At 44.8% G+C, this 25288-nt stretch overlaps 1 protein-coding gene across 1 annotated transcript in view; it reads right to left on the bottom strand.

The window, feature by feature from the left end:
* Positions 1-435: 435 nt before the first annotated feature.
* Positions 436-25288, bottom strand: part of atp6v1h (ATPase H+ transporting V1 subunit H) — a gene marked incomplete at its 3' end in the record, with an annotated part of 32830 nt that continues 7977 nt past the window's right edge. Inside the window, exons 2-6 of the mRNA XM_038982937.1 lie at positions 24961-25106; positions 17077-17176; positions 9367-9456; positions 5018-5131; positions 436-540 (exon numbers count right to left, since the gene is read on the bottom strand). Of these exons, the coding sequence (XP_038838865.1) occupies positions 436-540; positions 5018-5131; positions 9367-9456; positions 17077-17176; positions 24961-25064 (513 nt within the window). The remainder of the gene's footprint in view (positions 541-5017; positions 5132-9366; positions 9457-17076; positions 17177-24960; positions 25107-25288) is intronic.

Here is a 25288-nt window from a genome sequence, read left to right on the forward strand (position 1 = left end):
CTTGATAAATCAATGAGATTTTTATTTAGACTGAATCTCCTTTTGGTTATTGGTTAGACTACAATTATACAATTAGCGTGTAGAAATGTGATGCTTTAGTGTAACCTTTATTTAACTAGGCAAGTCAGTTAAGAACAAATTCTTATTTACAAGGACAGCCTACTCCTTCCTCCCTGTCGGGGAATTGACAATAAAATGCAAATTAATCGCTTAAAAATCATACAATGTGATTTTCTGGATTTTTGTTTTAGATTCCGTCTCTCACAGTTGAAGTGTACCTATGATACAAATTACAGACCTCTACATGCTTTGTAAGTAGGAAAACCTGCAAAATTGGCAGTGTATCAAATACTTGTTCTCCCCACTGTATACCTGGGCACTGAGATGGGGCTGATATACATGTGTTTTAGTTCAGAGGGTTGAAGGGTCATATACCTGGGAGCTGAGCTGGGTCTTGATCCAGGTGAAGTAGTAGTTGAGGTCACTTCCCTCCATCAGGTCACGACCCCAGGCTGATAGCTTAGCGATGATCCTGGCCGCCTGGGAGAGAGGAGAGACTACAAGTCAGACCCTAAAGCCAAGCCTGAGCCTGCTCAATATTAAAGTGGTGCTGACAGTTTTAACAACTTGAAATCTTATAAACATTTCATATACCCCCCAGGAAGAAAATTCTAACTTTTTTATACATTTTCTGACAAGCGAGCACTTAGATATGGTCATTTCCACAAATTCATAGAATGTTTGGGAATGACATAGAGTAAGGTATTTGTGAAATTCTATAGCGATATAGAGTGGGAAAGTGGCTGTGCGTTTGGACAACTAATAGACAGTGCAGTAAATAAACCATATGTCTTGTCCAGGACCAGAGTTAACGCAGACCGGTACACCACAGCCAATCAGAGCTACAGTAGGCCTATATGCAAATAAGCCATTTGCCACACAGGCCTCAAATCATTCACTTTGAATGGACTAGTTTATTTATTTATTACAGGCAGTAGGAACAGCGTGACTTTAGATCATTAGAACGCATTCACCAAAAGCAACAAAATACACCTGAATGGATTACTGCAAACAAAAATATAAACTCAGCAAAAAAAGAAACGTCCTCTCACTGTCAACTGTGTTTATTTTCAACAAACTTAACGTGTAAATATTTGTATGAACATAACAAGATTCAACAACTGAGACAAACTGAACAAGTTCCACAGACATGTGACTAACAGAAGTGGAATAATGTGTCCCTGGAAAAAAGGGGGGGGGGGGGGCATCAAAATCAAAAGTAACAATCAGTATCTGGTGTGGCCACCAGCTGCATTAAGTACTGCAGTGCATCTCCTCCTCATGGACTGCACCAGATTTTCCAGTTCTTGCTGTGAGATGTTACCCCACTCTTCCACCAAGGCACCTGAAAGTTCCCGGACATTTCTGGGGGGAATGGCCCTAGCCCTCACCCTCTGATCCAACAGGTCCCAGACGTGCTCAATGGGATTGAGATCCAGGCTCTTCGCTGGCCATGGCAGAGCACTGACATTCCGGTCTTGCAGGAAATCACACACTGAACGAGCAGTATGGCTGGTGGCATTGTCATGCTGGAGGGTCATGTCAGGATGAGCCTGCAGGAAGGGTACCACATGAGGGAGGAGGATGTCTTCCCTGTAATGCACAGCGTTGAGATTGCCTGCAATGACAACAAGCTCAGTCCGATGATGCTGTGACACACCGCCCGAGACCATGATGGACCCTTCACCTCCAAATCGATCCCGCTCCAGAGTACAGGCCTCGGTGTAACGCTCATTCCTTCGACGATAACACCCCCGGTGACACAAAACCGCGACTCGTCAGTGAAGAGCACTTTTTGCCAGTCCTGTCTGGTCCAGCGACGGTGGCTTTGTGCCCATAGGCGACGTTGTTGCCGGTGATGTCTGGTGAGGACCTGCCTTACAACAGGTCTACAAGCCCTCAGTCCAGCTTCTCTCAGCCTATTGCGGACAGTCTGATAACTGATGGAGGGATTGTGCGTTCCTGGTGTAACTCAGGCAGTTGTTGTTGCCGTTCTGTACCTGTCCCGCAGGTGTGATGTTCGGATGTACTGATCCTGTGCAGGTGTTGTTACACGTGGTCTGCCACTGCGAGGGCGATCAGCTGTCTGTCCTGTCTCCCTGTAGCGCTGTCTTAGGCGTCTCACAGTACGGACATTGCAATTTATTGCCTTGGCCACATCTTCAGTTCTCATGCCTCCTTGCAGCATGCCAAAGTCACGCTAATGCAGATGAGCAGGGACCCTGGGCATCTTTCTTTTGGTGTTTTTCAGAGTCAGTAGAAAGGCCTCTTTAGTGTCCTAAGTTTTCATAACTGTGACCTTAAAAGCCTACTGTCTGTAAGCTGTTAGTGTCTTAACGACCGTTACACAGGTGCATGTTCATTGTTTATGGCTCATTGAACAAGCATGGGAAACAGTGCTTAAACCCATTACAATGAAGATCTGTGAAGTTTTGGGGATTTTTATGAACTATCTTTGAAAGACAGGGTCCTGAAAAAGGGACATTTCTTTTTTTGCTGAGTTTTGGGCAGAAATGCCTTCTGGAACATGTGAACTTTCATGTGTCTCAATATCAAAATTGTATGCCATCTGTAAATACGAATAAAACATTTTAATTACGAGCCTAGTTGGCTTAGCCTAGGAAAAAGTGAGGAACCTTCTCACTAGCCATGATTGGCTGAGATAATGGCTGGGCTGGACATGCTGAGACGAGTTTCGGATTGGTCTGCCATGTAGCACGCTTTGGTCTTCAACATGAGCTGCTCAGTATGTGTAGATAATCCTTGCTACCACAGCTTTTTTGACAGATATAACGTTAGCCATAGAGAACTGCAAAAGTGTTGCTACTGTTCTCAACAACATTGCTGCACTGAATTTAGGACTATAGACAAAGATCAGTGGGGAAAAGTTGTGATGGACTACTTTCTGCACACAGTCAGCATGAACCGGAGTGACTTGACACAACAAGCCAAACAAGCTGTACAAACAAAATGGAAAAGACACAGGACGTCTCCGTTAAAGGGGTTCCAGTGTGAAGAGTTCATTCGTGTACATGAGTAAAAGTCTAACTACATTAACAGATATTATTAGTTTCTAATTGTGTCAAAGTTGTTTTCATTTTAAATTCAAGCATACTGTTAGCTAGCTAGCGAACGGGATGTGTGTATGATCTATGTAGTAATATTATTGGTATCTCAGAAAGCCATTTGCATTGCTAGTTATAACCTAGAGTTAGCAAGCTAGCTAACATTGAACCTAGTTGGTTAGCTTTAGCTCCCTGCAGATTCATACTACAGCAGTTCATGCATGGTGGCTGACTGTGACAATCTGTTTGTTTTGCTTGTGCATGGGTTGGGATTATGGTTCATTGTTTAGCTAGCTAGCTACATATCTAAACAAAAGACTCCACTTCGCCACATGATTACATGACCCATCAAGTTAGCCAGGTGTGTCTGGAGGTTACCACAGCCATCTTGTATTTTATATACATGTCTAGACAATAGTGACCCATCCACTTAGTTAGATGTAGCTGGGGGGTTATAGCCTCTCTGTCACATGACCCAGAAATGTAGAATGTGTCTGGGTAAGCATCATATAATAAAATATTTATACAATACATTTATCTGGACACTTTCTATTTTTCATATTGATACTATGCAAATATGCAAGTAACAATTTCACTGTACCATTTACAACTTCTGTATCTTGTGCATGTGACAAATAAACATAGATTTGATATAGTATGTGTTCACCAGAGACAGTAATGTGATCAGCAGGACCTGCACCAAAGTCAGATTAGGATATAGGCAGGCTACTACTTTCACCACTTTAAGTATTGACATCTTTGGTTGATTACTACACTACTCACTCTGTATAGCACATGGCTTCACATGTGAATACGTAAAGAGATAGATGGGGCTAAGGCTTAAGAGGGTGTGAATGATGCTGAATGGGTGTAGAAAAAGAAGAGCTCTCCAGTAGGTGTACCAAAACATTCAAGGGCCCTTTTCTCAAAAGTGGGGTTACCTACTTTATCAACTTTCAAAGCAGAATTACATTCCCATTATGGTAGAGAAATTACTAAATTATCTGGCAACAGCTCTGGTAGACATTCCTGCAGTCAGCACGGCAATTGCTCCCTCAAAACGTCAACACTGTGGCATTGTGTTGTGTGTCAAAACGCACAACTTAGAGTGGCTTTTTATTGTCCCCAGCACAAGGTGCACTTTATTTTTTTTAACTAGGCAAGTCAGTTAAGAACAAATTATTATTTACAATGACGGTCTACCCCAGCCAACGCTGGGCCACTTGTGCGCCGCCCTATGGGACTCCCGATCACGGCCGGTTGTGATACAGCCTGGAATGGAACCAGGGTCTGTAGTGACTCCTCTAGCACTGAGATGCAGAGCCTTAGACCGCTGTGATACAGCCTGGAATCAAACCAGGGTCTGTAGTGACTCCTCTAGCACTGAGATGCAGTGTCTTAGACCGCTGTGCCACTCGGGAGCCCACATGCTGTTTAATCAGCTTCTTGATCTGCCACACGTCAGGTGGATGGATTATCTTGGCAAAAGGAGAAATGCTCACTAACAGGGACGTAAACAAATTTGTGCACAACATGTGAGAGAAATAAGCTTTTTGTGCGTATGGAACATTTCTGGGATCTTTTATTTCAGCTCATGAAACATGGGACCAACACTTCACATGCTGCATTTATATTTTTGTTCAGTATATTTTATAAGAAAGGCCACACAAAAATGTACATGTAATCTTCATGCAAATAACCTTCTGGTCATTCTGAAAACATCATAAGAAATATGCCTTTGAATCTTTGAGGATGTTTTCCTCCTCTTCAACTTTTCTTAATCTCTCCCTCAGGACACTTCCTTTCGCCATATCCTCCCATATCCCACCTCTCCCCCTCCCTTTCTCCTTCGGTGATACCTGTAGGCTAGTGGGTGGCGTAGTGATACTAACCATGTGGACGGTAAACAGGTCCTGGCGGTTGAGCATGGGAAGAAAGTAGGACCAGGCGGTGTTCTTTGTCTTCTTGGCGTAGTCAAAGAAGATGTTCACCCTCTGGTGGTTCTCCTACAGAAAGACAACAGAACCCTGTTTTAACATCTAGTGGTTCTAAAGGAACACAAAATCGGTTCTCTCTTCTACTGCAGGGATATTCAACTCTTAACCTGCGAGGTCCAGAGCCTGCTGGTTTTCTGTTCTACCTGACAATGAATTGCACACCTGGTGTCCCACTTCTAACTCAGTCCCTGATTCGAAGGGAACAATGAAAAAAATGCAGTGGAAGTGGTTTCGAGGTCCAAAGTTGAGTTTGAAGTTTCTAGTAGTTCTGAAGGAACAGAACCTCGTTTTAACCTCTAGTGGTTCTCATACAAAAACACTAGAACCCGGTTCTACTGTCACGCTGGTATAAATGATTTTGGAGACAGGAGAGAGATACACAATAGGTTTTTATTTATTTATTTAACTAGGCAAGTCAGTGAAGAACACATTCTTATTTACAATGACGGCCTAGGAACGGTGGGTTAACTGCCTTGTTCAGGGGCAGAACGACAGATTTTTACCTTGTCAGCCTGGGCATTCGATCTAGCAGCCTTTCAGTTACTGGCCCAAAGCTCTAATCACTAGGCTACCTGCTGTCCCAAATACAACCAAAACAAACACGTATACAAAAACACTGTGCTGCACCCAAACAAAAGAGCGAGGGTAAACCTTGTTGACCGACTCGGGACGTTACCCGTAATACACAATATACACTGCTCAAAAAAATAAAGGGAACACTTAAACAACACAATGTAACTCCAAGTCAATCACACTTCTGTGAAATCAAACTGTCCACTTAGGAAGCAACACTGATTGACAATAAATTCCACATGCTGTTGTGCAAATGGAATAGACAAAAGGTGGAAATTATAGGCAATTAGCAAGACACCCCCAATAAAGGAGTGATTCTGCAGGTGGTGACCACAGACCACTTCTCAGTTCCTATGCTTCCTGGCTGATGTTTTGGTCACTTTTGAATGCTGGCGGTGCTCTCACTCTAGTGGTAGCATGAGACGGAGTCTACAACCCACACAAGTGGCTCAGGTAGTGCAGTTCATCCAGGATGGCACATCAATGCGAGCTGTGGCAAAAAGGTTTGCTGTGTCTGTCAGCGTAGTGTCCAGAGCATGGAGGCGCTACCAGGAGACAGGCCAGTACATCAGGAGATGTGGAGGAGGCCGTAGGAGGGCAACAACCCAGCAGCAGGACCGCTACCTCCACCTTTGTGCAAGGAGGTGCACTGCCAGAGTTAATTTTAAAAATCTAACTCAGCGATTGCATTAAGAACTAATTTATCTTTCATTTGCTGTCCAACTTGTATTTTTTAGTCAAGTTTATGAATAGTTTTCGATTAGAATAGGTGCCTCTCCAAGATGGCGCCGGACAGATTGCTTGAATTTTTGGCCACTAATCACATTGTATAACCACGATTTGTGCCGCTAAATATGCACATTTTCGAACAAACTCTATATGCATTGTGTAATATGATGTTATAGGACTGTCATCTGAAGAATTCTGAGAAGGTTAGTGAAAAAATTAATATCTTTTGGTGGTTTATACGTAATCGCTATGTTTGGCTTGAATCAATGCGGTTGTGATGTTTGCTATTGTGGTATGCTAATATAACGCTATATTGTGTTTTCGCTGTAAAACACTTAGAAAATCTGAAATATTGTCTGGATTCACAAGATCTGTGTCTTTCAATTGCTGTACGCTGTTTATTTTTAAGAAATGTTTTATGATGAGTAATTAGGTAATACACGTTGCTCTCTGTAGTTATTCTAGTCGCTTTGGTGAGAGTTGTGATGGTGGCTGCAATGGTAAACTATGATTTATACCTGAAATATGCACATTTTTCTAACAAAACATATGCTATACAATAAATATGTTATCAGACTGTCATCTGATGAATTTGTTTCTTGGTTAGTGGCTATTTATATCTTTATTTGGTCGAATTTGTGATAGCTACTGATGGAGTAAAAAACTGGTGGAGTAAAAAAAGTGGTGTCTTTTGCTAACGTGGTTAGCTAATAGATTTACATATTGTGTCTTCCCTGTAAAACATTTTAAAAATCAGAAATGATGGCTGGATTCACAAGATGTGTATCTTTCATCTGGTGTCTTGGACTTGTGATTTAATGATATTTAGATGCTACTATTTACTTGTGACGCTATGCTAGGCTATGCTAGTAGCTTTTCTACTGATGGGGGTGCTCCCGGATCCGGGTTTGGGAGGTGTTAGAGGTTAACTGCCTCAAATATGCTTCACCGTTCAAGTAACAGACACATCAACATTAACTGTTCAGAGGAGACTGCGTGAATCAGGCCTTCATGGTCGAATTCCTGCAAAGAAGCCACTACTAAAGGACACCAATAAGAAGACTTGTTTGGGCCAAGAAAAACGAGCAATGGACATTAGACGGGTGGAAATATGTCCCTTGGTCTGATTCCAAATTTGAGATTTTTGGTTCCAACCGCTGTGTCTTTGTGAGATGCAGAGTAGGTGAACGGATGATCTCCACATGTGTGGTTCCCACTGTGAAGCATGGAGGAGGAGGTGTGATGGTGTGGGGGTGCTTTGCTGGTGACACTGTCAGTGATTTATTTAGAATTCAAGGCACACTTAACTTTTTAGTGACAGGGGGCAGTATTCGGAAAGTCGGATGAATGACGTGCCCAAAGTAAACTGCCTGTTACTCAGGCCCAGAAGTTAGGATATGCATATACTTGGTAGAATTGGATAGAAAACACTCTGAAGTTTCTAAAACAGTTCAAATAATGTCTGTGAGTATAACAGAACTGATATGGCAGGCGAAAACACAAGGAAAATTCATCCAGGAAGTGGGATTTCTTTGATGCGAGTGGTTTTTCATTGAATGCCTATTGACTATGTAATTGGTTAGGGCCCAGATTGCAGTTCCTATGGCTTCCACTAGATGTCAACAGTCTTTAGACATGGTTTCAGGCTTGTTTTCTGAAAAACGACAAAGAAAAATACCTTTTTGTTAGGGGACTGGGGAAGCATGCAGTACTGGTTTGTGCGCGTCACATGGTGTGCGCCCTTCGTTCTTTTTCCTTTCTATTGAATACGCTATTGTCCGGTTGAAATATTATCCATTATTTAGATAATTGATGATTAGTTATAAACATCGTTTGACATGTTGACAAACTTTACCCGTACTATTAGGATGTATTTGTCTGCATGCTTTGACCGCCTTTGAGCCAGTGGATAACTGAACAAAAAGCACCAACAAAACAGAGTTTTTGGGATATAAAGAGGGACTTTATCGAACAAAACAAACATTTATTGTGTAACTGGGACCCTTCTGATTGCAACCAGATAAAGATCTTCAAAAAGGTAAGTGATTCATTTTATTGCTATTTCTGACTTGTGACTCATCTGCTTGGTTGGAAAATGTTTGTATGCTTTTGTGTGCGGGGCGCTGTCCTCAGATGTTCGCATGTTATGCTTTCGCCGTAAAGCCTTTTTGAAATCTGACAAAGCGGCTGGATTAACAAGAAGTTAATCTTTTAACCGATGTATAACACTTGTTTTTGCATGAATGTTTATTATGACTATTTCTGTCATTTGAATTTGGTGCTTTTCACCGGATGTTGTCGAGGTGGGTTGCTAGCGGCACGCCAGAGAGGTTAACCAGCATGGTTACCACAGCATTCTGCAGCGATACGCCATCCCATCTGGTTTGAGCTTATTGGGACCAGAATTTGTTTTTCAACAGGACAATGACCCAAAACACACCTCCAGACTGTGTAAGGACTGTTTGACCAAGAAGGAGAGTAATGAGTGCTGCATCAGATGCCCTGGCCTCCAATCACCCGACCTCAACCCAATTGAGATGGTTTGGCATGAGTTGGACCGCAGAGTGAAGGAAAAGCAGCCAACAAGTGCTCAGCATATGTGGGAACTCCTTCAAGACTGTTGGAAAAGTATTCCTCATGAAGCTAGTTAAGAGAATGCCAAGAGTGTGCAAGCTGTCATCAAGGCAAAGGGTGGCTACTTTGAAGAACTTCAAAATATAAAATATATTTGTTCACACTTTTTTGATTACAATATGATTGCATATGTGTTATTTCATAGTGTTGATGTCTTCACTATTATTCTACAAAGTAGAAAACACTAAAAATAAAGAAAAACCCTTGAATGAGTAGGTGTGTCCAAACCTTTGACTGGTACTGTATATTTGCATCTCATTTGTCCAAATGTAAGTGTGTATAAGTGTGTGTCTGTAAGCAGGTGTTACCTGCAGGGTATCATCAATTAGGGTGAGGATGTACTGGACAGTCTGCTCCTTAGAGATGTGAGCCATCAGGTTCAGGAACGTCCTGGCACACTGGAGAAGGAAGATAATATACCCATTACTATGACATCCTGAAGACAAACTATTCTGAAAATCATCTTGGAGGATACAGTGAGCTCCAACAGTATTGGGATAGTGAGACATGTTCTGTTGTTTTGGCTCTGTACTCCAGCACTTTTGGATACACCCATGCTAACGTCTCACCATTACAATAACAGGGGAGGTTAGCATTTTATATCATACCCCCAAGACATGCTAACCTCTCACCATTACAATAACAGGGGAGGTTAGCATTTTATATCATAACCCCAAGACATGCTAACCTCTCACCATTACAATAATAGGGGAGGTTAGCATTTTATATCATACCCACAAGACATGCTAACCTCTCACCATTACAATAACAGGGGAGGTTAGCATTTTATATCATACCCACAAGCCATGCTAACCTCTCACCATTACAATAACAGGGGAGGTTAGCATTTTATATCATACCCCCAAGACATGCTAACGTCTCACCATTACAATAACAGGGGAGGTTAGCATTTTATATCATAACCCCAAGACATGCTAACGTCTAACCATTACAATAACAGGGGAGGTTAGCATTTTATATCATACCCCCAAGACATGCTAACGTCTCACCATTACAATAACAGGGGAGGTTAGCATTTTATATCATACCCCCAAGACATGCTAACGTCTCACCATTACAATAACAGGGGAGGTTAGCATTTTATATCATACCCCCAAGACATGCTAACGTCTCACCATTACAATAACAGGGGAGGTTAGCATTTTATATCATACCCCCAAGACATGCTAACGTCTCACCATTACAATAACAGGGGAGGTTAGCATTTTATATCATACCCCCAAGACATGCTAACCTCTCACCATTACAATAACAGGGGAGGTTAGCATTTTATATCATACCCCCACGACATGCTAACCTCTCACCATTACAATAACAGGGGAGGTTAGCATTTTATATCATACCCCCAAGACATGCTAACCTCTCACCATTACAATAACAGGGGAGGTTAGCATTTTATATCATACCCCCAAGACATGCTAACCTCTCACCATTACAATAACAGGGGAGGTTAGCATTTTATATCATACCCCCAAGACATGCTAACCTCTCACCATTACAATAACAGGGGAGGTTAGCATTTTATATCATACCCCCAAGACATGCTAACCTCTCACCATTACTATACCAGGGGTGGTTAGCATTCTTTGGGGGGGTATGATATTTGTGCGTCTAACTCAGTCATCATTATTCACGATTCATTCAGGATTATCCGTAACCATGGTAGCATCCACATTAATGTAGAAGAGTTTAGAAACATATTATTTACAATAAAAGTGACTCCAAAAATGTCAAAACTTAATTTCTATTGGGCACAAAAACTGTTAAATAGAAAATGTACTCTACTCTGATCTTGGCACGTGCACTCTAGCCAACAGCAGGCAGATACAGTGGGGGTAGGCTGTGCTGGTAGGCTAGTCTACATGAGATTATCAAATCCAATTTTATTTGTCACATGCAACAGGTGTAGACCTTACAGTGAAATGCTTACTTACAAGCCCTTAACCAACAATGCAGTTAAGAAAATGCACCCCCCCAAAAAAAGTAAGAGATAAGAATAATAAATAATTCAAGAGCAGCAATAAAATAAGAATATATACAGAATGAACCGGTACAGAGTCAATGTGGAGGCTATATACAGGAGGTACCGGTACAGAGTCAATGTGGAGACTATATACAGGGTGTTACGGTACAGAGTCAATGTGGAGGCTATATACAGGGGGTACCGGTACAGAGTCAATGTGGAGACTATATACAGGAGGTACCGGTACAGAGTCAATGTGGAGGCTATATACAGGGGGGTACCGGTACAGAGTCAATGTGGAGGCTATATACAGGGTGTTACGGTACAGAGTCAATGTGGAGGCTATATACAGGGTGTTACGGTACAGAGTCAATGTGGAGGCTATATACAGGGTGTTACGGTACAGAGTCAATGTGGAGGCTATATACAGGGGGTACCGGTACAGAGTCAATGTGGTGGCTATATACAGGGGGTACCGGTACAGAGTCAATGTGGAGGCTATATACAGGGGGTACCGGTACAGAGTCAATGTGGAGGCTATATACAGGGTGTTACGGTACAGAGTCAATGTGGAGGCTATATACAGGGTGTTACGGTACAAAGTCAATGTGGAGGCTATATACAGGGGGTACCGGTACAGAGTCAATGTGGAGGCTATATACAGGAGGTACCGGTACAGAGTCCATGTGGAGACTATATACAGGGGGTACCGGTACAGAGTCAATGTGGAGACTATATACAGGAGGTACCGGTACAGAGTCAATGTGGAGGCTATATACAGGGTGTTACGGTACAGAGTCAATGTGGAGGCTATATACAGGGGGTACCGGTACAGAGTCAATGTGGAGGCTATATACAGGGTGTTACGGTACAGAGTCAATGTGGAGACTATATACAGGGTGTTACAGTACAGAGTCAATGTAGAGGCTATATACAGGGGGGTACCGGTACAGAGTCAATGTGGAGACTATATACAGGGTGTTACGGTACAGAGTCAATGTGGAGGCTATATACAGGGTATTACGGTACAGAGTCAATGTGGAGGCTATATACAGGGTATTACGGTACAGAGTCAATGTAGAGGCTATATACAGGGTGTTACGGTACAGAGTCAATGTGGAGGCTATATACAGGGTGTTACGGTACAGAGTCAATGTGGAGGCTATATACAGGGGGTACCGGTACAGAGTCAATGTGGAGGCTATATACAGGAGGTACCGGTACAGAGTCAATGTGGAGGCTATATACAGGGGGTACCGGTACAGAGTCAATGTGGTGGCTATATACAGGGGGTACCGGTACAGAGTCAATGTGGAGGCTATATACAGGGGGTACCGGTACAGAGTCAATGTGGAGGCTATATACAGGGGGTACCGGTACAGAGTCAATGTGGAGGCTATATACAGGAGGTACCGGTACAGAGTCAATGTGGAGGCTATATACAGGGGGTACCGGTACAGAGTCAATGTGGTGGCTATATACAGGGGGTACCGGTACAGAGTCAATGTGGAGGCTATATACAGGAGGTACCGGTACAGAGTCAATGTGGAGACTATATACAGGAGGTACCGGTACAGAGTCAATGTGGAGGCTATATACAGGGGGTATCGGTACAGAGTCAATGTGGAGGCTATATACAGGAGGTACCGGTACAGAGTCCATGTGGAGACTATATACAGGGGGTACCGGTACAGAGTCAATGTGGAGGCTATATACAGGGGGTACCGGTACAGAGTCAATGTGGAGACTATATACAGGAGGTACCGGTACAGAGTCAATGTGGAGACTATATACAGGGGGTACCGGTACAGAGTCAATGTGGAGGCTATATACAGGGGGTACCGGTACAGAGTCAATGTGGAGGCTATATACAGGGGGTACCGGTACAGAGTCAATATGGAGGCTATATACAGGGTGTTACGGTACAGAGTCAATGTGGAGGCTATATACAGGTGGTACCGGTACAGAGTCAATGTGGAGGCTATATACAGGGGGTACCGGTACAGAGTCAATGTGGAGACTATATACAGGGGGGTACCGGTACAGAGTCAATGTGGAGGCTATATACAGGGGGGTACCGGTACAGAGTCAATGTGGAGGCTATATACAGGGGGTACCGGTAGAGAGTCAATGTGGAGGCTATATACAGGGGGTACCGGTACAGAGTCAATGTGGAGACTATATACAGGGTGTTACGGTACAGAGTCAATGTGGAGGCTATATACAGGGTGTTACGGTACAGAGTCAATGTGGAGGCTATATACAGGGGGTACTGGTACAGAGTCAATGTGGAGGCTATATACAGGGTGTTACGGTACAGAGTCAATGTGGAGGCTATATACAGGGGGTACCAGTACAGAGTCAATGTGGAGGCTATATACAGGGTGTTACGGTACAGAGTCAATGTGGAGGCTATATACAGGTGGTACAGGTACATAGTCAATGTGGAGACTATATACAGGGGGTACCGGTACAGAGTCAATGTGGAGGCTATATACAGGAGGTACCGGTACAGAGTCCATGTGGAAGCTATACACGATCTTTGTGCAGTTGCAAACCGTAGTCTGGCTTTTTATGGCGGTTTTGGAGCAGTGGCTTCTTCCTTGCTGATCGGCCTTTCAGGTTATGTCGATATAGGACTCGTTTTACTGTGGCTATAGATACTTTTGTACCCGTTTCCTCCAGCATCTTCACAAGGTCCTTTGCTGTTGTTCTGGGATTGATTTGCACTTTTCACACCAAAGTACGTTCATCTCTAGGAGACAGAACGAGTCTCCTTCCTGAGCGGTATGACGGCTGCGTGGTCCCATGGGGTTTATACTTGCGTACTATTGTTTTGGACAGATGAACGTGGTACCTTCAGGCGTTTGGAAATTGCTCCCAAGGATGAACCAGACGTGTAAAGGTCTACAATTTTTTTTCCTGAGGTCTTCGGTGTTTTCTTCTGATCTTCCCATGATGTCAAGTGAAAAGGCACTGAGTTTGAAGGTAGGCCTTGAAATACATCCACAGGTACACCTCCAATTGAGTCAAATGATATCAATCAGCCTATCAGAAGCTCATTTTATGAAATTTTCCAAGCTTTAAAGGCACCGTCAACTTAGTGTATGTAAACTTCTGACCCACTGGAATTGTGATAGTGAATTATAATTAAAATAATCTGTCTGTAAACAATTGTTGGAAACATTACTTAGGACATCTACTTTGTGCATGACACAACTGACTTGCCAAAACTATAGTTTGTTAACAAGAAACTTGTGGAGTGGTTGAAAAACGAGTTTTAATGACGCCAACCTAAGTGTATGTAAACACCCGATTTCAACTGTATAAAACATTTGTTAGGGAAATAATGAATTCCTCCTGGACTTCATTAAATTATTAGAAAATGGAGCCTTTGAGTAGGTGAGAGCCTCTACAAAGCCTTCTCTCCTCCCATTCCTAAAACCTTGGGACATAGTAGAAGGAAGAAAGGTTGGGTTGTGGAATATAGGCCAGTGTCTATAAAATGTCATTACTCAGTTTATATTGGCGTTGAACATCCATGTCTTCCATGTTAGAGTAATAATTGGACTTTGTTTAATCCTGTCAATAGAAATAGGGTCTGCTATAAAAAGAGAAGACAATGTAAAGACTACATTTCAAGCTGAGACAAATCAAGCTGTGTGATTAAGTTGCGCTGCCCAGTAATATGATATAAGGTTAGGGTTAGGGTTAGGGTTAGGGTTAGGGGTTAGGGGTTAGGGGTTAGGGTTAGGGTTAGGGGTTAGGGTTAGGGGTTAGGGGTTAGGGGTTAGGGTTAGGTTAGGGTTAGGGTTAGGGTTAGGGTTAGGGTTAGGGTTAGATGATTTAGGGTTAGATGATTTAGGGTTAGGTTAGGGTTAGGGTTAGGGTTAGATGACTTAAGGTTAGGGTTAGGGTTAGGGTTAGATGATTTAAGGTTAGGGTTAGATGATTTAAGGTTAGGGTTAGATGATTTAGGGTTAGGGGTTAGGGTTAGGGTTAGATGATAACTAATACGAGCTGTGTGATTAAGTTGCGCTGCCCAGTAATATGATGTACGGTTAGGGAGGCCAAGCCCACCCAATTCCCGGACCAGCTGTAGTTCTGATAACTAATACGAGCTGTGTGATTAAGTTGCGCTGCCCAGTAATATGATGTACGGTTAGGGAGGCCAAGCCCACCCAATTCCTGGACCAGCTGTAGTTCTGATAACTAATACGAGCTGTGTGATTAAGTTGCGCTGCCCAGTAATATGATGTACGGTTAGGGAGGCCAAGCCCACCCAATTCCTGGACCAGCTGTAGTTCTGATAACTAATACGAGCTGTGTGATTAAGTTGCGCTGCCCAGTAATATGATGTACGGTTAGGGAGGCCAAGCCCACCCAATTCCCGGACCAGCTGTAGTTCTGATAACTAATACGAGCTGTGTGATTAAGTTGCGCTGCCCAGTAATATGATGTACGGTTAGGGAGGCCAAGCCCACCCAATTCCTGGACCAGCTGTAGTTCTGATAACTAATACGAGCTGTGTGATTAAGTTGCGCTGCCCAGTAATATGATGTACGGTTAGGGAGGCCAAGCCCACCCAATTCCTGGACCAGCTGTAGTTCTGATAACTAATACGAGCTGTGTGATTAAGTTGCGCTGCCCAGTAATATGATGTACGGTTAGGGAGGCCAAGCCCACCCAATTCCTGGACCAGCTGTAGTTCTGATAACTAATACGAGCCTTCTTATTTTGCCATCAAAATGTGCCTACTGCTGCTTTTAGACCAGTAAAAGTTTTAGCAGGAATTTTAACAGGAAGCACTGAAAACTGATAAAGCCGTCTTGGTAAGACATTCATTTTTACTGAAGCAAACCGACCTGCTAGATATATAGGGAGGGCATCCAACGGTATAGTGAATTTACTAATCACAGGGAGGTAGTTCAAAGCACATAGTTACCCATAGTATGACGTAATATTAACACCCAAGTAACGCATGCTTGTATCAGTCCACTTAAATGCAGTTGTCATTGATACTTGAGGGTGCGTCACCAAAAGGTGATGGTTGCTGATAATGGGCCTCTGTAGATATTCCATAAATAAAAATGTATAAAAAGTCAGCCGTTTCCAGCTACAAAAGTAATTTACAACATTACCAATGTCTACACTGTATTTCTGATCAATTTGATGTTATTTTAAAATGGACAAAAAAAATGTATTGCTTTTCTTTCAAAAACAAGGACATTTCTAATTGGAATGCCAACTGCAGGAATGTCTACCAGAGCTGTTGCCAGATAATTTAGTAATTTCTCTACCATAATGGGAATGTAATTCTGCTTTGAAAGTTGATTAAAGTAGGTAACCCCACTTTTGAGAAAAGGGCCCTTGAATGTTTTGGTACACCTACTGGAGAGCTCTTCTTTTTCTACACCCATTCAGCATCCTTCACACCCTCTTAAGCCTTAGCCCCATCTATCTCTTTACGTATTCACATGTGAAGCCATGTGCTATACAGAGTGAGTAGTGTAGTAATCAACCAAAGATGTCAATACTTAAAGTGGTGAAAGTAGTAGCCTGCCTATATCCTAATCTGATTTTGGTGCAGGTCCTGCTGATCACATTACTGTCTCTGGTGAACACAAACTATATCAAATCAATGTTTATTTGTCACATGCACAAGATACAGAAGTTGTAAATGGTACAGTGAAATGGTTACTTGCGTATTTGCATAGTAGCAATATGAAAAATAGAAAGTGTCCAGATAATTATTTTATTATTATTAGATGATGCTAACCCAGACATATTCTACATTTCTGGGTCATGTGACAGAGGCTAGGCACTACTTCTTTAACCTATATAGTGCACTAACAGCTAAGATGCATGCATACGGTTTTAGTCATTTCAGTTTACATTGAAAGCGCTTTTTCATCACAAATTAAATTACAAAAATTGAAATAAAGTTTTACACTGTTTGAACCCCCCCCCCAAAAAAAACTTAAAGCGGCCCACCCAAGGATTTAAATGTCTGAAAAATCCTTGTGTGGTGTACCTGATGTCCTTGGTTGGTGAGGATGGTCTGTTTCCCCTCAGAATCAGCCACTTCAAACTTCTTAATGAACTCACAGTCCTCGGCAGAGATCATCTGGCCCCTGAGACAAGACACAGCATGATAATTACAACTACTTCACATCAAATCCTACCACCTCTGACAGAGAACACACAATGTAATAGAAATGACATTCATATTCCTCCCCTGGAAAAATTTGACCCCAAGGAGACAAGGTACACAGTATGATTGATGACTATTAAAACACTCGAGTCTAATCTAATTAGCATAACAAACAAATTCCCATGAAAACCCAGCGGTGTTTGTCAGACCATGAGACATGCCAAAACTGCCTATGGGATACTTAAAGGGGTCAACACTTCAAAATCAAATAGCTAAATGATCCTTGGTATGATCATCTTCAAACCATATAGCTTCGTAGAACCCCCATCTCCCCCAGTTTGGACTCTGGAGGGGGGATTCTACTAAGATGACATACACTGAGTGTACAACACATTAAGAACCCCCATCTCCCCCAGTTTGGACTCTGGAGGGGGGGTTCTACTAAGATGACATACACTGAGTGTACAACACATTAAGAACCCCCATCTCCCCCAGTTTGGACTCTGGAGGGGGGTTCTACTAAGATGACATACACTGAGTGTACAACACATTAAGAACCCCCATCTCCCCCAGTTTGGACTCTGGAGGGGGGGTTCTACTAAGATGACATACACTGAGTGTACAACACATTAAGAACCCCCATCTCCCCCAGTTTGGACTCTGGAGGGGGGTTCTACTAAGATGACATACACTGAGTGTACAACACATTAAGAACCCCCATCTCCCCCAGTTTGGACTCTGGAGGGGGGGGTTCTACTAAGATGACATACACTGAGTGTACAACACATTAAGTACACTCTTTACATGACAGACTGAACAGGTGAAAGATATGATCCTTTATTTATGTCACTTGTTAAATCCACTTCAAATCAGTGTAGATGAAGGGGAGGAGAAGGGTTAAATAAGGATTTTTAAGCCTTGAGACAATTGAGAGATGGATTGTGTATGTGTGCCATTCAGAGGGTGAATGGACAAAACTAAATATTGTAGTGCCTTTGAGCAGGCTATGGTAGCAGGTGTCAAGCACACCGGTGTGTCAAAAACTGCAACGCTGCCGTTTGTATCAAGAAAGGTCCACCACCCAAAGGACATCCAGCCAACTGGACACGACTGTGGGAAGCATCAGCATCAACATGGGCCAGCATCCCTGTGGAACGCTTTCCACACTTTTTAGAGTCCATGCCCTGACGAAGTGAGGCTGTTCTGAGGGCAAAGGGGAGCACTAAGAAAGTAATGGATGTCATTCACAAGGCAGAATGTGGCTGTGAAATCTGTGGCAATGGAATGTAGCTGAAAAGAGACGGGGGATAAGAAGAAGTTCATACTATACGTTTTTGGTGGAGAAGTAGACAAAGTTATCAATGAACTGTTTTGGTGACAATCAGCTTTGAAATCAGAATATTTTTGTATCAAAGTACGAGGGTAGTGAATTCAGTCATAAGCTAGCAAGGGAAGTTAGCCTGCCAAGCTGTAAAGTGTTCTAGGCTGTACTGGACAATGTTTTGCCAACAGTAATGAACAATTTCTACATGTCGTGTTGCATTATTCAAGTGTATTAGCTTTTGTGCATCATGAGAGGGAGGCTAACAACGAAGCCAGACAGCTCTAGTAATGAATGACGAGGTGAAGCAGACTTTGCTCTATACAGATGAATGACGAGGTGGAGCAGACTCTTTGCTCTATACAGATGAATGACGAGGTGGAGCAGACCCTTTGCTCTATACAGATGAATGACAAGGTGGAGCAGACCCTTTGCTCTATACAGATGAATGACGAGGTGGAGCAGACCCTTTGCTCTATACAGATGAATGACGAGGTGGAGCAGACTCTTTGCTCTATACAGATGAATGACAAGGTGGAGCAGACTCTTTGCTCTATACAGATGAATGACAAGGTGGAGCAGACTCTTTGCTCTATACAGATGAATGACGAGGTGGAGCAGACTCTTTGCTCTATACAGATGAATGACGAGGTGGAGCAGACCCTTTGCTCTATACAGATGAATGACAAGGTGGAGCAGACCCTTTGCTCTATACAGATGAATGACGAGGTGGAGCAGACCCTTTGCTCTATACAGATGAATGACGAGGTGGAGCAGACCCTTTGCTCTATACAGATGAATGACGAGGTGGAGCAGACTCTTTGCTCTATACAGATGAATGACGAGGTGGAGCAGACTCTTTGCTCTATACAGATGAATGACGAGGTGGAGCAGACTCTTTGCTCTATACAGATGAATGACGAGGTGAAGCAGACTCTTTGCTCTATACAGATGAATGACGAGGTGGAGCAGACTCTTTGCTCTATACAGATGAATGACGAGGTGGAGCAGACTCTTTGCTCTATACAGATGAATGACGAGGTGGAGCAGACTCTTTGCTCTATACAGATGAATGACGAGGTGGAGCAGACTCTTTGCTCTATACAGATGAATGACGAGGTGGAGCAGACTCTTTGCTCTATACAGATGAATGACGAGGTGGAGCAGACTCTTTGCTCTATACAGATGAATGACGAGGTGGAGCAGACTCTTTGCTCTATACAGATGAATGACGAGGTGGAGCAGACTCTTTGCTCTATACAGATGAATGACGAGGTGGAGCAGACTCTTTGCTCTATACAGATGAATGACAAGGTGGAGCAGACTCTTTGCTCTATAAAGGGGCTGCGCTGATTCCCATGATCACGTAAGACACATTTGACAGAAGTAGCAAATCTAACAAAGTACCGACCCGGATGTTTTCCTCACCGTTCTCCCAGTCTCTGCATCGGAGTATCAATATCATAGGCCTGCATTGACAGGCATAAGCGGTCTTACAATCATGCTGTGGCAAAATGCGTTTAAGATCAAAGCAAGCTAAGACGTATTTGTTGATACCCGCTAGTGAGTTATTTGCCCAGTTAGAGCTAATTTCTAGTCAGCAATGAAAATCCTAGAGAAGTCTGTGTGTGCATCACCTGTGTATAATGCCAGTGGGCCGTTGCCAGAGAAAGACATTTGACATTTGTATAATGATATACAGACTAACTATATAGTAGCCAATTCAAACATATTGTGTAGTTTGGCTGGTTAATGATTTAACCATTAGCATGTATTAATGTCATTATCATGTCTAATGTCCTAACACTCGTATAACCGGGGAGCAGTTGATGAAACCAATGCTGCATACTCCAGTTGGAAAACAGTCTCACAAGCGCTCAACATTGGCTAGGAGTCTTTTTTCAATACTGGCCATGTAACTCTGACAAATATTCGTACAATAGCCTAATTGACAAGTAACTCCTATGCTGTCAAGATCTCCCCTGAACACTGAATATTTTAACCTTACAAAATAGATCCACATCTTAGTTACTGCTCCCACCTTAGCGATTTGGATCCCTGGTTCATTGAATGAGGGAATTATTTTAGAAAGACATAAAAAGTATTTGGTTATAATTGTAATGTGGCAGGGTGGCCAACCATCCTCCAGGAGAGTTACTGTGGGTGCAGGGTGGCCAACCATCCTCCAGGAGAGTTACTGTGGGTGCAGGGTGGCCAACCATCCTCCAGGAGAGTTACTGTGGGTGCAGGGTGGCCAACCATCCTCCAGGAGAGTTACTGTGGGTGCAGGGTGGCCAACCATCCTCCAGGAGAGTTACTGTGGGTGCAGGGTGGCCAACCATCCTCCAGGAGAGTTACTGGGGGTGCAAGGTGGCCAACCATCCTCCAGGAGAGTTACTGTGGGTGCAGGGTGGCCAACCATCCTCCAGGAGAGTTACTGTGGGTGCAGGGTGGCCAACCATCCTCCAGGAGAGTTACTGTGGGTGCAGGGTGGCCAACCATCCTCCAGGAGAGTTACTGTGGGTGCAGGGTGGCCAACCATCCTCCAGGAGAGTTACTGTGGGTGCAGGGTGGCCAACCATCCTCCAGGAGAGTTACTGTGGGTGCAGGGTGGCCAACCATCCTCCAGGAGAGTTACTGTGGGTGCAAGGTGGCCAACCATCCTCCAGGAGAGTTACTGTGGGTGCAAGGTGGCCAACCATCCTCAAGGAGGGTTACTGGGGGTGCAAGGTGGCCAACCATCCTCCAGGAGAGTTACTGTGGGTGCAAGGTGGCCAACCATCCTCAAGGAGGGTTACTGGGGGTGCAAGGTGGCCAACCATCCTCCAGGAGAGTTACTGGGGGTGCAAGGTGGCCAACCATCCTCCAGGAGAGTTACTGTGGGTGCAAGGTGGCCAACCATCCTCAAGGAGGGTTACTGGGGGTGCAAGGTGGCCAACCATCCTCCAGGAGAGTTACTGGGGGTGCAAGGTGGCCAACCATCCTCCAGGAGAGTTACTGGGGGTGCAAGGTGGCCAACCATCCTCAAGGAGGGTTACTGGGGGTGCAAGTAGGCCAACCATCCTTCAGGAGAGTTACTGGGGGTGCAAGGTGGCCAACCATCCTCAAGGAGGGTTACTGGGGGTGCAAGTAGGCCAACCATCCTTCAGGAGAGTTACTGGGGGTGCAAGGTGGCCAACCATCCTCCAGGAGAGTTACTGGGGGTGCAAGGTGGCCAACCATCCTCCAGGAGAGTTACTGGGGGTGCAAGGTGGCCAACCATCCTCCAGGAGAGTTACTGGGGGTGCAAGGTGGCCAACCATCCTTCAGGAGAGTTACTGGGGGTGCAAGGTGGCCAACCATCCTCCAGGAGAGTTACTGTGGGTGCAAGGTGGCCAACCATCCTCCAGGAGAGTTACTGGGGGTGCAAGGTGGCCAACCATCCTCCAGGAGAGTTACTGGGGGTGCAAGGTGGCCAACCATCCTCCAGGAGAGTTACTGGGGGTGCAAGGTGGCCAACCATCCTCCAGGAGAGTTACTGGGGGTGCAAGGTGGCCAACCATCCTCCAGGAGAGTTACTGTGGGTGCAAGGTGGCCAACCATCCTCCAGGAGAGTTACTGTGGGTGCAGGGTGGCCAACCATCCTCCAGGAGAGTTACTGTGGGTGCAGGGTGGCCAACCATCCTCCAGGAGAGTTACTGTGGGTGCAGGGTGGCCAACCATCCTCCAGGAGAGTTACTGTGGGTGCAGGGTGGCCAACCATCCTCCAGGAGAGTTACTGTGGGTGCAGGGTGGCCAACCATCCTCCAGGAGAGTTACTGTGGGTGCAAGGTGGCCAACCATCCTCCAGGAGAGTTACTGTGGGTGCAAGGTGGCCAACCATCCTCAAGGAGGGTTACTGGGGGTGCAAGGTGGCCAACCATCCTCCAGGAGAGTTACTGTGGGTGCAAGGTGGCCAACCATCCTCAAGGAGGGTTACTGGGGGTGCAAGGTGGCCAACCATCCTCCAGGAGAGTTACTGGGGGTGCAAGGTGGCCAACCATCCTCCAGGAGAGTTACTGTGGGTGCAAGGTGGCCAACCATCCTCAAGGAGGGTTACTGGGGGTGCAAGGTGGCCAACCATCCTCCAGGAGAGTTACTGGGGGTGCAAGGTGGCCAACCATCCTCCAGGAGAGTTACTGGGGGTGCAAGGTGGCCAACCATCCTCAAGGAGGGTTACTGGGGGTGCAAGTAGGCCAACCATCCTTCAGGAGAGTTACTGGGGGTGCAAGGTGGCCAACCATCCTCAAGGAGGGTTACTGGGGGTGCAAGTAGGCCAACCATCCTTCAGGAGAGTTACTGGGGGTGCAAGGTGGCCAACCATCCTCCAGGAGAGTTACTGGGGGTGCAAGGTGGCCAACCATCCTCCAGGAGAGTTACTGGGGGTGCAAGGTGGCCAACCATCCTCCAGGAGAGTTACTGGGGGTGCAAGGTGGCCAACCATCCTTCAGGAGAGTTACTGGGGGTGCAAGGTGGCCAACCATCCTCCAGGAGAGTTACTGTGGGTGCAAGGTGGCCAACCATCCTCCAGGAGAGTTACTGGGGGTGCAAGGTGGCCAACCATCCTCCAGGAGAGTTACTGGGGGTGCAAGGTGGCCAACCATCCTCCAGGAGAGTTACTGGGGGTGCAAGGTGGCCAACCATCCTCCAGGAAAGTTACTGGGGGTGCAAGTAGGCCAACCATCCTCCAGGAGAGTTACTGGGGGTGCAAGGTGGCCAACCATCCTCCAGGAGGGTTACTGGGGGTGCAAGGTGGCCAACCATCCTCCAGGAGGGTTACTGGGGGTGCAATGTGGCCAACCATCCTCCAGGAGAGTTACTGGGGGTGCAAGGTGGCCAACCATCCTCCAGGAGAGTTACTGGGGGTGCAAGGTGGCCAACCATCCTCCAGGAGAGTTACTGGGGGTGCAAGGTGGCCAACCATCCTCCAGGAGAGTTACTGGGGGTGCAAGGTGGCCAACCATCCTCCAGGAGAGTTACTGGGGGTGCAAGTAGGCCAACCATCCTCCAGGAGGGTTACTGGGTGTGCAAAGTGGCCAACCATCCTCCAGGAGGGTTACTGGGTGTGCAAGGTGGCCAACCATCCTCCAGGAGAGTTACTGGGGGTGCAAGGTGGCCAACCATCCTCCAGGAGGGTTACTGGGTGTGCAAGGTGGCCAACCATCCTCCAGGAGAGTTACTGGGGGTGCAAGGTGGCCAACCATCCTCCAGGAGGGTTACTGGGTGTGCAAGGTGGCCAACCATCCTCAAGGAGGGTTACTGGGGGTGCAATGTGGCCAACCATCCTCCAGGAGAGTTACTGGGGGTGCAAGGTGGCCAACCATCCTCCAGGAGGGTTACTGGGTGTGCAAGCTTTTACTCCAACCCTGCTCAAACACACCACATTGTAAAAAATAAATTTAAAAAAAATCAGTTGCTCAACAGGATCTTGATAAGATCACTCTGGTTTGTTTGAGCAGGGTTGAATCAAAAGCCTGCACACCCAGTATCTCTCCAGATGGAAGGTTGACAGACCACATGTGTTTTATACAGTAGCCCATGAGCGCAGTATTTTACTTTGTGGGGGGTTAAGTGCCTTGCTCAAGGACACAACAGCAGGAAATATAATACATGGAATCAGAGATCAGCTGTCTTCCATTGTCGAGACCAGTGATAACAATGGTTACTTTGTGAAGTGGTTGCTTTTATCATACAACACCATTTTTTTTTTTTTTATACTTTCTTTTTATTGTAGGAACACAAAGTACAAATAAAGTCAAATAAAATAACTAAAAAGATCTGGCAGTTACAGTGCACTTCATACCTTCATATCATCATATTAGTTACATTGGCATCTTTGAATTAGACCTTTTCCAAGTACAAAACCCATTTTTCCCAGTATTCCTGACCTCTCTCCTGTTGAGTTCTTAAAGCAAAGGTCACCATTTTCAGTAAAAGTAAAACAAAAATCTGTCATACTTCTCCAAAGGACAAGTGGCTAAAAAAGTTCAATGTTAAGCCTTGGTCTGATCTATTATGGGATGTCAGGGTCTTTTGACTTCTCTATTTAACAGTCAGTTCCTAATTACAGAGAGAGCTTCTTATCCAAAGCTGACATTCACACTGGAACATACCAGCACTATACAACCTGGTTCCATTTCTCCAGTCCGTGATTATGTTAGTGAGGCCACTAAAGCCCGACAGCCTGAAGTTAAAGGTCTGAGTTACGAATCTACAGACAAAAGGAACTAACATTCACAAGGTATTGAGTCACAGAACAGAGAACCAAAGATAACCCATCAGCTACTTTTGTTTAGTATGTACGAAAGACCAGAGATCAAAGACATTCAAAGAAATCATAGGCCTAGAGTCTTAAAGACAACTGATGAGGAGGAAGATAAATGGTGACAGGAGGACTAAGAGGATGATGACGAAGGTGTACTCACTGTAGGTATGACTGCCAGTTGACCTTGTTGGCTCTGACCTCCGCAGCCTTGGCAGCGATGATGTTAGTAGGCACTGCGGCGTCCACCGCCCCGCGGATATCCATCCTGATTCACCTGTTCCACTCTGGACTACAACAAATAATTCCCTGGAGGGAGAGAGGGAGGGTTTTCAATGAATAATAAACTATCAACAAGTCCTCCTAAACATTGATTTGGCAACATGCTACATTGCTCATAATAGCCCAACAGTTGGTGAGAGCAGTTTGTTAAAGCGTAGGCTATTAATTATGGTGCCAGTCAGGAATTCATGGCCAACTCTGCAGACACA

This window comes from Salvelinus namaycush, unplaced genomic scaffold (assembly GCF_016432855.1).
Source record: "Salvelinus namaycush isolate Seneca unplaced genomic scaffold, SaNama_1.0 Scaffold1358, whole genome shotgun sequence".
In the NCBI taxonomy this organism is placed as follows: Eukaryota; Metazoa; Chordata; class Actinopteri; order Salmoniformes; family Salmonidae; genus Salvelinus; species Salvelinus namaycush.